The 14,414-nt window shown below is 37.2% G+C and overlaps 1 protein-coding gene across 1 annotated transcript in view; it reads left to right on the forward strand.

Moving 5' to 3' along the window:
- plekha2 (pleckstrin homology domain containing A2) overlaps positions 1–9,334 on the forward strand; it is a 20,302-nt gene extending 10,968 nt beyond the window's left edge. Inside the window, exons 6-9 of the mRNA XM_015373044.1 lie at positions 44–133; positions 743–806; positions 5,898–5,975; positions 7,291–9,334. Coding sequence (XP_015228530.1) covers positions 44–133; positions 743–806; positions 5,898–5,975; positions 7,291–7,725 — 667 coding nt within the window. The 3' untranslated portion in view covers positions 7,726–9,334. The remainder of the gene's footprint in view (positions 1–43; positions 134–742; positions 807–5,897; positions 5,976–7,290) is intronic.
- The last annotated feature ends 5,080 nt before the right edge of the window (positions 9,335–14,414 follow it).

Genomic DNA, 14,414 nt, shown 5'->3' on the forward strand with positions numbered 1-14,414 from the left:
TTTTTTGTTTGTTTTCTTTTTAATGCTCTCATCATGACTGTAGTTTGTTTGCTCATGATCAGGACAAGGAGCCTCTTCGAGGTATTCCGCTCAGAGACATTCAGAAGGTCCATGAATGTCTTGTCAAGTCTGGGTGAGTCAAAAAAAAAAAAAATCTGTCTGGTTCAGCCCTATCAGACTGTGCTTTCTCCTAATCTGCCTTATATATCGGAAATAGACATGAACAGAAATACAACATTTAGATATCATTTGAAAGTTTCAGTGTATGCTATTTTTATCCCATTCAAGTTTGTTTTGGTTTGCCTTTTTAGTGCATCATGGAGCTTAGATCTTATTGCACAGGAGTCAGTTTCAGCTTCTGTGAGACTAAGTATGAAACCTGCTGCTGCATAGTTTCATACTGAATGCACTTTTTCACTTTGCATCTAAACTCTGCAAATAAAGGTTACTGCAGCACACTTTCCATGATATAATCTTTAAAAACAACCATGATACTGACACGTTGTGAGCTCTTAAATTAGAAATCAGCCAGTAATGATGGTAGTTTGCCTGTTTCTACTTTATTTACAAAACCAGTGTCTTAGTTCAAATTATAGTTAAATCAAAGTAGTATCAGATACTGTAGCTAATAATGATCTGTTGTTGCTTATGGGAAAATTAAATTTTTCATTTAAACCATGAGAGTTAAATTTTTTAAATAAAGCAAGTATAAAAAAACATTCTTTACTCTGATTTCCTTCAGGGATCTCCTGTTTAGAGACAATCTTTTTGAGATCATCACCAACTCCCGAACTTTTTACATCCAGGTAAAAAAAAGTGTTTTGTATATATATATTTTTTTAGCATCATGTATTTTGTTTGCAAAGTAACATATGTGCACCCCTTAAATAACAGTTTGTCACGTTACAACCAAAACATTTTAAGTAAGTTGTAGGGATTTGTTGTGACAGACCAAAACCCCATTTTGAATTTTGGGGGGGACAGAAAATCATAAATGTTTTTCAATTCTGTTTTAAAAACAAAATATGAAGCATGTGTAAAATGAACTGCTTAGAATGGACGCTATAAGTAACTGGTGGAGCTGTAGGGATCCACAGTTCATATGGGAGATTCTGTTAGCAAATATTAGTAGTGCAGTCTGCAAGTCTGGCTTTTATGGAGCAATTGGAAGATTAAGGAATGCCAAAAGAACGTCTGTTTTTTGTTCTTCACAGACCATGTTGGCCAGCTAGCTTTCATGTGTAGGACATTGCTCTAGTTAGATGTGACCGAAATATCACTTTTTCCAATGAAAACTTAATCTTTGCTGTGAAAGATGAAGGTACAGCATTATACTGTTGGGAAACTTTTTTTTGGCAAGGGACAGGGAAGCTAGTCAGACTTCATTGGGACATTGATGGTGCTAGATACATGATAATCCAGGAAGAAATGTGCTGGAGGCCCCAAAAGACTTCTGACACAAATAGAGGTTCCTTTAAGCTGGAATGCATCCATTACTATTTAACCAGAGAAACAACAGGTTATATGAAAGCATATTAATATGTTTGAATGGTCTAATCAAAGTCCAGACCTAAATCTAATCCAAAGGACTTAAAAGTTGATGTTTACTAATGTTCCCGTCCAAGCTGACAAACTGTTTATCGCATTATAATTTAAGTTTAAATGACTAATAGACAAATCAGTTTGGATGCAGTAAGCTGATAGATCTGCAAGGAAAGTGTGATTATCTTCCAATTAAATATGTGGCTGTGATTGTAAGCAATTTTTAAAAATATAAAGGAGGAAATGCACTGTATATGAAAAGACAAATTCTTTTTTATCTGCTGTTGAGGATAGAGGTCTTCTTTAGAATCCCAGGTGTTTCTGTTGATGTCTTGAGATGTTTTTCTCGAAATGCTCTGCTGCTGATGTGTGGCCCGTACTCCTTTTTTAGCTGCCTAAACAGTTTGTTTTTAAGAAAAGGACGCAGCCATGTGTTACCATAACAGCAATGGTATCCTGTTCCTCCCCTTGGGAGAGCAGCTGACCAAGGCGTCAGCATCCAATCAGATGGGAAGTCAAGGGAGAGAACGAGACTAGCTGCAAGCACGAGTGCTTTAATGTTAGTGAGAGAAAAAAGGAAGTGCGAAAAAAGACTTGATGATCTCGGATAAACACAAAAACAAATTGGAAATGGATGCCACAACCTAGAACCTGAAGGAAAAACCTGAAAGCAAATCCAGCTTTTTACAGCTTTTATGTTTAAGTGATAAAATCCTAAGTAGTATTATTATATGAGGATACAAGTTATAAATGTTGATATGGAACTGTCAAAAACCTTGTATTAAAAGAAGAACATCAACATAAAACACTAATGTCATGCAGATAAATAGAGCTTATATTTTATCTGACTAAAACATTAGCTGATACATTTTTCATATATTTATGTATTTTAATGAATAAGTTAAACTGTGAAAAGTATTTTAGAACTTAAGTTAGCATATTTTTTGTGTACATTTAGTATACATGAGCTTTTAATGGATAGTATATTGGGATTAATTTGAAAAATGTTTGAATCAGCTTTTAAGATCAGTAGTTTCATATTCGTTTGAACATGTCTGTTAAACTATTCACCTGCTTTTTAGACGTTCAAATCATCGTTCTTAAACAAAGAAATATTTGATAAAGAAGGAAAAACGGACAGATCCATAGGTCTGCAGGTTAACTGCACATTAAACAGACCTTTATAAAACTAAGACAATGCCTGAACTACAGGTTTCTGATCAGTCTTGATGTATGTGAAAAAAATATTATAAAACTCCACTCTTTACCATGTCTCATTGTTTGTATGAGAAATATAGAATTGGAGAAAAAAAAATAAAAGATTCATTTTATTGAGATATGTTTTCTTTTTCAATCTACAATATGAGGACTACAGATAATTTTTTGTTACATGTTTTTCTACATGTTTTCCAACTAATAATCAGTCATCAGTCATGCTCAAACCCTCCAACCCTCCTTTATGAAATGGAAATGTTCCTTTTCCTTTTCACTGCTAAGCTGCTGCTCATTCACTGTCTGAAAGCTGTATAAATAAAATGTATTTTTGTAAACAAAATGACAATAAAGTCATCTAAGTCAAAGATTCAATTAAATTCAGTTCAGCTAATTTACATAACACCGATTCATAATATGTTATCTCAAGGCTCTATGGCAAATAAATCAGACAAACAGATTGGTTAAAATGTTATGTTGAATAGAAGATTTTCACAATATACATTAGTTGAATGATAGAAGGACTATCCTTCCATCTGTCAGTCATGTGAGGCTGCAATTAATTGGACGCATAATACGATGTATGAAGGGAAAGTGTGAAGTGACAACTGTTCTCACGCTTTTATACATCTGAATTTTTTTGTTCACCGCAAATTTCAGATTTTCTCCCAATCACAAATTGTCAGTATGATGAGATGTGCACGCTTTTGTTCATGAGGCCCCTGGATCTTCAACATTCCTTTTTCTCTGCATATTTGGACATTAGTTGTCGAATTGGATATTGTGGTTAACATGTTTATTGTTCTAGATTAAAAGAAAAAACACATTTATTTTAATTGTTATTTTATTCCAAATTACTTTATTTATGTATTGCCATCTTAAGGCTCTTTACAGGGAGAAATAAATTGTATCCTACATACAAACTGCTTTTTGTCTAAAGATTTCCTGCTGATTGCATCCAGTCATCGACTTAGCAAGATTCGCTCTTCCTAGATGAACATGTAGCAACCATAGATATATGCTTGCATTGTGTGTTTGAATCTGCAGCAAACCCTCACGTCCAGCGAGCATGTAGCGACATTGGAGAGGAAAAACTTCCTTTAACAGGAAGAAACTTCCAGCAGAACCAGTTTCAGTGAGAGCGGATTTTTGCTAAGGGCCAACTTAGGGTTCAAGAAGGCTAAAGTGCACACACAAAATGAAAATGTTTATGAATATTTCTGGGATACAAAAGCTAATGGTAAACTAGCTCTATAGTTTGCTCTGTCTAGAAAAAAATGAATTCTTTGTTTTATCCTTTTTCTTCACAAAAAGGATAAAACAAAGCACATACATTTTGTCTCAATATAAGCTGAACAACTAGCTATATCTAGTAGAGAAGCTGAACAAAATACTGAAAAACATGCCAAAGCCTGTCTTCTTCGAAGCGTGTTATAATGGCAACAGCCCAGCTGATGCCTTCCTCAAGGAGTGGTGTAACAGCTAGAAAGAGTGCCAGGCCAGAAGGTACCATGACGAGAAAAAGTGGTCCCTATATCCTCCTGCATCCTAAGCCTATAGCAGCATACCTACAGAGATACCTCAGGATCACCTCTTCTACTCTAACTATAAGCTTTATTTAGAAGGAAAGTTTTAGGCCTATTCTTAAAAGTAGACAGGGTGTCTCCCTCTCAGACTAAAGCTGGTAGTTGTTTTTTCTACTTCTCAATCTACTTAAAAAAAAATTCTAGTAACCACTATTAAACCTGCTGATTGGGAGCCTTGCATTTTAGATTCTATTCTGGAATTAACCGGAAGCTATTAAAGGGAAGCTAAAATCCAAGAACTGTGATCTCTCTTTTTGTATTTTCATCAAAACTCTAGCTGTAGCATTTTGGATCATCTGAAGACTTTTAACTACAGTTTGTGGACTTCCTGATAGTAAAGAATTATAATCCAGTCCAGCCTTAAAGTAAAAAATGCATGGTTTCGCAGCATCACCTCTGCAGAGGATACATCTAATTTTCCCACTATTTAGTAGAAGAAAGACAGAAATTTTAGAAAGCTGTTTAACATGGGATTTAAATGACAAGTCCTGATTTAAAATAACACCAAGATTTTTGTAAATCATTATTTTAATATTTTACATAAATATCCTTTTTTAAAGATTTTGCTGTCAGTTATTCTTAAAGTTCTTATTTTTCTAAAGGGGGAAACAAACCTGAAATAGATGATAAATATTGTTGAACATCAGCATTTTTCGCTTCTTTCTTCCCTTAAGTTTAGTTTCCATCTTGCTAGAGTTGTACCATGTCGCCCTAGAGGTTGACCCATGACTAATGTCATTGCAAGGCTGCTTTCATTTTTCTTTGCTCGTTTATAAATATTAACCTAAATGTTTTTATGCTACCTAAAAAGGTAGGTACGAATTATAAAAGATGGGGACAGTTAAAGATGAACAGCTTCTTTTTGCATAAGAGCCCGGGGGAAAATGCTCCCCATTTTGCATATAGGTATTAACCTTACCATGCATGGGAAAAATTAACTCTTAACTGTTGTGACTCAAAGTCACAATAGTTTAAACATAGTAGCTTAGATTTTTACATTCTTTGATGGTAAAATGTACTTAAATAAACACAAAAAATGCAACAAAAATGAAAACTGTTAGCAGTTTTGGGGGAGCGGCAGCCTAGTGGTTAGGGCATAGGGCTTTGAAACCTGAGATTGTGAGTTCGATCCCTCACTCCCACAGACTGCCACTCTGGGTCCCTGAGCAAGACCCTTAACCTCACACTGCTCCCCGGGCGCCTCACAATGGCAGCTCACTGCTCCCCAAGGGGATGGGTTAAATGCAGAGAAGTAATTTCCCTCTGGGATTATTAGAGTATATAATAAATAAAATAAATAATGGCTTTTATGCCTTTAGAGCAAAGCATCCTGAAAAATGTGTAATTGTAGCTTTTGTTGTTTAGATACAATAAATATGTTAAGCTGACACATAGCTGACCGTTACTAAAACGTATTTATTAGGCCTGTTTTTATTGCTTCACCCATAGATTAAGCAAAAGACTCAAATTGTTTGAACTCTTAATAGTTCTTAGTAGTTTGCTTAAACATCATTTCTGAGATATTGTTTTAAGTTTATCCTCTGGTTTTCTCTACAGACAGACACCCCAGAGGAAATGCACGGTTGGATCAGGGATATTGAGACGAAAATTCGGGAATTCAGAGGACCGCCACGGGTAACCCAAGTTTCTTTCAGTCTCATATAAGCACATTTTTATTTCAAGTTTTGTAATAGCCACTTTCTTGCAAAACGTGTTTTATCCTCCTAAACTTTTAAAACCTCTTCCAAATTACAAACACATTTCTTTGAATATCATGTAGCTTCTAAGTGATAGACAAACTAAAGGTTGCATGGTTCTGATGTAGTTTTGGTTCTGAAGGGTTTCAAATATTTTAACAAGTCAAAGAAAGTACTTTTTAATCACCCCCTTTTACTATTATTTAGTGCAATTCACGAGTGTGGCTTAAATAGTAAACCTAAACACACCATCCTCAGTGGTGGCAGGGAATGGCTGTGTTCCCACTCGGCCTCCCCTCTCTTCCTCATCTACTTCCTCTTTCACGTCATCCTCCTCTAACTCCCTGACCACCCCAGCCCCCTGCCCCAGCACGAGCAGCGGGCTTGGGATGCTCACAGCGTCTGCAGACATTGCGAGCAGGCAGTCACAGCCCCAACCTCACTCTGCCTTTCCCATCAGCTTGGATGATAGTGACATTTACAGTTGTCTTTTGTATCTCTGCTTCTGTCTCCTTGAACCCCAGATGGCCTCGGCTGATGGCCGCTCACACTGAGCCTGGTTTTCTTCCTGTTAAAAGGGAGTTTTTCCTCTCCACTGTCGCTACAAGCATGCTTAGTGTGAGGAATTGCCATCGAGTCAATGAGTTGATGCAATCAACTGGTTTTCTTTAAATAGAAAACTTTAAATCAATCTGACTGTATGATTTAGTGAAACATAAAGTGCCTTGAGATGACATGTGTTGTGAATTGGCGCTATACAAATAAACTGAATTGAAGTGAATTGAATCATGTCATGGTACTACTCTTGCTTTACTTTTAGAGTTGTTTAATGCTGGGAAGTAAATCTTTGCCCCTGCGTCCATCAGCAAACTCACTCTAATCTTAAAACAAGAACTACGATACAACAAATTAAATCAAAGCATTTAATTGGCTTAAATGGCCTAAATGACGTAAATCAATTAAGCAATGTTGCAAGATTTAAAAAAAATATATATTTTTGCACATACAGAAAATGATCAAAATTTCAATAATTTCACTCTTGGTTCCTGAACACAAGTTCTTCGTAAAACATGAATTATTTTCCTTCCACTTCATAATTATCTGCTACTTTGAGCTTGTCATGAAATGTTATTATGTTGTAATATATTACAACATAACAAAATGTTCAAGGGGTGTGTGTATGTCTATGTATATGAAAGGTAAATATTGATTTTAAATAATAATTGTCCTATTTTCATGTCTTGTAATTGCAGGGATATCAGTTCAAAAGAGTTTCTTCTCTCCATCAAAAACAGAATGCTAGCGGTGCCTCTCGTCTGCAGAGTAGTGAGATGCGGCCCCAGCTGGTTAAATCCTGCTCTGTGGCTCCAGGCTGGCAGCCCTGGACGCCCGTGCCTCCGGGTGAGCCCTCCATCGTAGACATGGATGATGAGGACAGCCCTTTTAGCCCTGTTCCCACTCGGCCTTCCCTCTCTTCCTCATCTACTTCCTCTTCCACCTCATCCTCCTCTAACTCCCTGACCACCCCGGCCCCCTGCCCCAGTGGATCTGCGAGCAGCGGGCTTGTGATGCTCACAGCGTCTGCAGACATTGCGAGCGGGCGGCGCCGGCATCGCTCACAGCCCCAACCTCACTCTGCCTTTCCCTTCAGCTTGGATGATGATGGCATCCGCACAACAGATGTCTAACTCAGAGCAGTCTGTTGAGACTCCTGTGTTGACGAAAGTGTTGGTACCTCTTTTGTTTAAGTAATGAATGTGACTGGTAATGGTAGTATTCCCTGCCAATGAAGAGACAATATTCCCATGGCTTGAGATTTGGGGCCCCCTGTTGGTGATGATGCTGCTTTGCAGATGAAGGATGCACCGAGCTTGAAGTACGTGCAGAGGAACTTTCTTTATTGGTCCAAGGACTGTGAAAAGGAGATATGGAGTGTTTTAGAGCAACTTCCTCTGGAAACTTGAATGATCCTGTTAGTTTTTTTTTTTTTTTTTTTTTTTTAAACTTAAAAATGGTGGCACATGCTTTCAGACTTCTGCACTTTGCTTTGCTTAACTTTTATTAACAAAAATGTTTAAAGGAGTTTTAAAGCTTATTAAAAATCTGTGCTTTTATACACATTACACAAAAATGTACTTTTAATTTCTTTTCAATCTTGCGGTTTCTTCCAAGCCCAGCAGTGTTTCCGATCACTCTTTTTGAAACGCATCATGCATCATCTGCATACAATTTAATTTTCATTCTTTGTATTTCTAACATGGGTGATGTATTTACTCTATTTTTTTTTTTAACTCTGCTTAAAGATCAACTGTCAGTTCACTGTGAGTCCATTTCAAGGTTTTAGCTCGGTACCAATGAAAGCGGTGCAATGTTACATTGGTACTTGTTGTAAAACATCCTGCTGGTATCACAGCTTATTATTGCGTTAGCGGCTTTGGAAATGTAAATGTGATTGCCATATTGCAGCATTATGTGGGACGTTTTTGCCACTACTTTTGTTAACTGAATTGCAATTCTGCACTTTGCATTTTGGAGTTGAACATATGTGTGTGTGTCTGAGTGATGGTGAAGATTTTTTATTTTTTTTCAAAGATTTGTTTGATCTTCCAGAGCAGTTAACTATACTTTCGTCATATCCTTGGTGTTGCTACACCAGCTCATGTTGAGGTCTCATTGATGTGGTACCGTGCTCATTCCTGTTTCCATTCTCTGAAGCTTTGTGCACTTAACCTGCCTGTGTTTCAAGGTAATTCTTTCTTGTATATTAAATAATGCCTTATATTTGTCTTGCTTGAATCACGTATTTCCTACTCTTTTTGATGGCCTTATGAAAAACAAAAGTCAAGTCAAAACTATAGTTTTCTAAAACACCTTTTGACTGAGTAAATAGCACCTTGACCTTTATGTGTTTGGTCTCTCAAAGGCAAATCTTGATTGTCAAGAGGTCAGAGTGAACAACAAATTTGCCCTTTAACACACTCACACTGTGTGGGAGCAAACAAGCACTCACATGCCTTTCTACCAACCAGAGGCGGTGCTAAGTGAAGTCTTTCACACATGCAGTGCAAAGTCTAGCAGGTGAAATGCCTTAAACCCACTATGTCCACTTCAGCCTCTGTCCTCTGCTGCAGCTGTGCAACTGAGGGACAGTAAATAGGTCTCCAATGAACAGTTAGAATTGTGTTAGAGGTATTAAAAGGCCACCAGGACTTGTGAAATGTCAGCTGTGTTGAAATTGGATTTCACTTTTATAAAACAGATCCCTTCTAGGTGCTGAGACGAGCCTAAGGAAAACCATAAAAATAAATGTTTTTTTGGGACGTGATTGGACGTTTATTGCATGTTTGGTTTTCACTTACTACCGGTAAGCTAAGGAGTGTGAATAATTAATTTTAATATATAACCAAATTGACTTTTAGTGTTTTGTTTTTTTGTAAGTGTTCATCTGGAAATGATGCTTCCCGCTGGTTGCCCTTGAGGTCTAACTTCTTCTACCCATGTGCCCAAAGATAATATAAAGGTCATGTAGCACTGTAGTTTGACGCCTTTGAGTGACGGGCAGCTCAGAGGCCAGAGGCGGGCTGTTCTCCTAAATGGTAATGTTCCCACATGGCTGCATCTTCATAGCACTTCTCTGTCTTCACCACAGTCTTATGTGATTACTCTGCTGGAATAAAATGCTAGAAAATACAGTCACTACACCCCGAGGATTTAACATTGACCTCTTCTGAAATGCTGTTGCTTGTAGAATGAAATAAGAGTAACCGTGCAGTTTCCAACTTTACATCTTTTTTAGGTATTATGGTTCAAACATGAAAATAAAAACCGGATGCACAGGTTTTAAAATTATGAATTTTCTATCCACTGGAAAGGATCATAAAGGCTCAAATTCAATTCAGTTCATAAATGCATTTTCTGTGAGAAGCAGAACGGAGAGATACACAACATCTTTTGTCCTGGCTGTCATTGCACAGCTTAATGCCTCTTGAATGACTGAGGTTTTATTATTATCATGAATCCAATTTTGTGTTTATCTGATTTTCTATGTTTTTAATCTTTGCTATTGGGCAGGTGTTTCTATCTGTCTGTCTGTCTGTCTGTCTGTCCAATCCCAATATATTTGTTGTAGATGTTTATAGCTGTAGGCTAGAGGGATCTTCTGTAGTGGTCTGTCTTACACTGAATCTGGAGAGGTCTTCGACTGAAGACAGTATTGGTGTTTAAAGTATTATTATTAGGATGCTTACTTTTGTACATGATGTTCTTAATTTTATGAAGAATTATTTTTATTGTGAAAATATCTCCAAAGGTTCGAGAGGAGTTCTTGGAACAGAGCCATCCTTCTTGATTAGTTTGTCTAGCTTTTTAAGCTGTTTGTTCTAATGCCGTCCCCACAGCAGATGATGGCAGAAGAGATCACACTCTCCCCTACAGACTTATAGAAGATATCCAGCATCTTGCTGCAAACACTGAATGGCCAAAGCTTTCCTAAGAGGCACAGTCTGCTCTTTCTCTTCTTGTGGATGATTTCACGGTTGCGTCTCTAGTCGAGCTTGTTGTCCTAGTGAACACCAAGGTATTTTATATTTTTCCACCAACCTGCACTTCTCCTCTTATGATGGTTATAGGATTTGACTCTCCCTTGTATTGTTCACGTTCAGGATCAGATATTCGTTTTATCCTGGGTTTGATTCCTGGCCAAGGGTCTTTTCTGTATGGAGTTTGCATGTTCTCCCCATGCATGTGTTGGTTCTCTCTGGCTTTCTTCTAAAGTCTAATAATATGACTGTTAGGTAAATGCATCCTTGTCCTTAGGTGCAATTGTGTGCTGGGGTGTGTGTGTGTGTGTGTGTGTGTGTGTGTGTGTGTGTGTGTGTGTGTGTGTGTGTGTGCTTGATTGCACGTGTACATACGTACGCATGTGTGTATGTTTTCACACCATGCCAAAAAGCAGTTCACCAGTTACTATGCTAAGTTTATTTTTCCATCTCTGATGCACCCAATGACTGCAGAGTCATCCAAGTATTAAAAAGGAATGGTGAGAATACTGTCCCCTCTGATGCTCCTGTGCTGCTGACTACCTAATCTGACAGCTGACCTTAAGTCTCTCGAACTATGGTCTGTTTGACAGGTAGTCTTTGATCTAGGAAATTGTTGGTGCCTCCACCTTGATCTTCTGGACTTTCTCACAAAGTAAGGATGAACTGTGTAAGATTCACTGATGTCTGTCTTGTCTAAAAGACTCTGGGTTTGTTGAAGCAGGTGTATGATGGCATCTTCAACTCCAATACCATGGCAATAAACAATAAGCAAACTTACCATGGTCAGAGTGTTGATAGCTGCTTTTTTGCTTGCCCAGGTGGACCAATGGAATGCTCTCTAGGACCTTCATGATATGGGATGTTGGGGCAACAGGTCCTCAGTAATTTAGAAATTTTAGCTGAGTTTCTTTATTATTGGAACAATGTATAAGGAAGATGAAACATTTGTGGTGTGGAAGGGAAACTTTGGATCAGAGAAGGATGAGATGTCCGTTCAACTGTGGGCAAGAGGAGGAAGTTGGTGAGCTTGTTCCTAAACTAAATCTATTAAAGATATATTCATGGCATTGGCTCTATCCAGACTTCCAGCTGTCTGAAACATCTTCTGCTGAACCCTGTGATCTTTTTCATGGCTGACCACACAGGTTGGCAGTATACACGAGAATTAGGAATCCTTAAAATCACCAGTTATTACCAAATATGGCTTTGGCTCTTGTGATTGCAGCTTAGCAACAATGACATATAATGATTCCATCACACATAGTGTTGGCAACAGCAGAAGGTTGAAATGAAATGGTTACCAAAAAAACATTTCTAAATTCTCTGAAACTATATGACCAAAATCCAACCCCCAACAGTTCAATATTAGGGCTGAAGAGACGAATCTTGATAGCAACATGTCCTGGAGAAGAGAACTGCCTCACAAAGAGGACTCACAAGAACTGCCATCCCACCTCCCTTGAGTTTTCCACTCTTGTTTAAATTTCTTTCTGCTCATATAACCAGAGGTCATAAACACCTTTGTATGTTTATGGCTAAAATCATTTGGGCAAGGTAACAGTTCTGGATCAAATATTAGTTGAACAGGTCAATGTTAAAACCTTGGGATGTAATGACTAGTATTTTGTAGCATTTTATTCCAGCAGGGCAATCACATAAGACTGTGGTGAGCACAGAGAATGTACAAAGGTATTTGAGACTGTTGTATAAACTTTGACCCTGAGTGGGTTAAAGAAATCTTCTAATGAATACCAAGTGGTACGTGCAGTTCTTAGTTGAACATGTTTGTTGTAAACTTTAGCTACTTTTAAAATAAGGCTTAAAATCCAATTTAAGACGACTGTTTATCTGGGATGATCGTTTAGACTTCTTTTAAACATGTTTATCCTCGAGACAGTTCTGTACTGCGGCCACTAGATGGAGCTGCGATACACCAGAAGTCATTGTCAACAAGCTGCGGTAAATGATAAAGAGAGATGCCCTTTGAGGAATAAGTCAGCAGTTTTCTGGTTCACAAAGAAATCTTTTACCAAGGGCACCCCTCTTAATCATAATGTGCAACATCTCTGATGAGTTGAATACCAAGTACAATAGTCAAAACATTTATATATTGTTTTTATATTGAATTTTTAGAATTAATAATGAAAATAAACCGATTTTTACTATATTAAAATTAAAGGGAACATTTTAAAGCTGTTTGTGTCAGTGTGCATTTATGTGTTTGTAATCATCATAAATCTATAGATTACTTTTTCAAATCCAAATTTAATCCAGCCAGCAAAACGCATAATGATTTGAACTCTCATGACGATCAGTTAATCTTTTTTTAAGTTCCATCTAAGTTCCATCATTAAAAGTATTTAAGGGTTCCTTTCGATAATTTTGGTATGTTTTAATTTTTAAGAGGACGTCCCTCAGGTCTGCTGACGTCACTCAGTGCATGTCACTAAATCCACAGGTAAAAGGTTGAAAAATGCCGCGACAAAAGAAGCAGTTCAATAGGTCTGTCTGTGTTAAAAGAACCATCTTTCCCACATTTTATAACATATGTGAAATAAATATATTATAATGTGTAGCAGGTTTCCCTTCATCTGGACTAAGAGGGGCCCTACTGGCCAGGGGCCCAGACCCTCTTCACCATCCACTGTTCCCACATCAGGCCACTTTACAAACTGAAGTTGGGAGGGGGGGCGGGGGGTTGTTGGAATGTATTTTGCTCTGTGTGATGTGATTGTTTGCAGAGGAATGGGTTGACCTTGCCCTTTAATGCCACACAGACACAATACAAATACGCCCCTTCTGCACACATGCACAAACACACTCAGGCTGAGCTGGAGGTGTGTGTGACATCCCCGCTGAGTGCAGGAGGTCTGGGACCTCCTCACCACTTCCTCCAGACAGAGAACAGAGGATGCAGTCAACTGCAGCAATGATGAGGCAATAATGAGTCTGCTAGAGACCAAAACTTACACACTTAAGGTATGTTTTAGGTGACTTTCGTTCTATTGTTTAATTAGGATCATTTCAGATTGATAAATATTATTCACATTCATAGATTTTATTATTTGCAACAATTATACCCCCCATCCCCCAACCCATTAGAGAGAATGTTGTGGACATTTATTTAATTTTAGGCCACGCAAAATAGATACGAAATACTTTAAAAACCATAATAAATTAAGATTTCTAGGATATTTCAGTTTCCAAAAATATTCCACTAATATTATCTTTTATTTTTAAACTATTGTTTTTTACACCTTAGATATTTTATTAGGATGAAAAAAACAAAACAAAACAAAAAAAAACTAAATACTAATTATGACCAATATAATTAGACCTAATGGACTCATTAGAGTATGAGCCTTTTTTATTGTAGTTTTTTTAAATATATATATATATATATTTTTTTTTTTTTTTTTTCAGTTGTTTTTTATACGTATAACTTTCACTGTAATTGAATTGTAAATTGAATGTTGTTGTCCAGGTAAGAGTAAAAATGTCAAAGTTATTTCAGACAAGGCAATTTTAAATATCAAGATAAGGAAACTTGAATATTAAAAAACGAAAAATATAAAATTGAAAATCAGTCTGCAGTTTCCCCTGATGAATTAGATATCTGTCAGAACTTCCCCTCGAGTTTTTGCATATTAGGGGAAAGAATGTTAACCTGTTAATCTTTTCAGAAAATGTTTTAACCCGGAGATCCTCTAGAATAAAATTCACCTAATTTCCTTTCTGTTGTGCACCGTTTTCGAGCAGGAAAATTTTGAATTAGAAACTTTTTATGAAATTGAATGACACAATCTATAGTCATAGATAAATATATAGCCTATAGA

The sequence above is a fragment of the Cyprinodon variegatus genome, unplaced genomic scaffold (genome assembly GCF_000732505.1).
Source record: "Cyprinodon variegatus isolate N-32 unplaced genomic scaffold, C_variegatus-1.0 Scaffold80, whole genome shotgun sequence".
Lineage (NCBI taxonomy): Eukaryota > Metazoa > Chordata > Actinopteri > Cyprinodontiformes > Cyprinodontidae > Cyprinodon > Cyprinodon variegatus.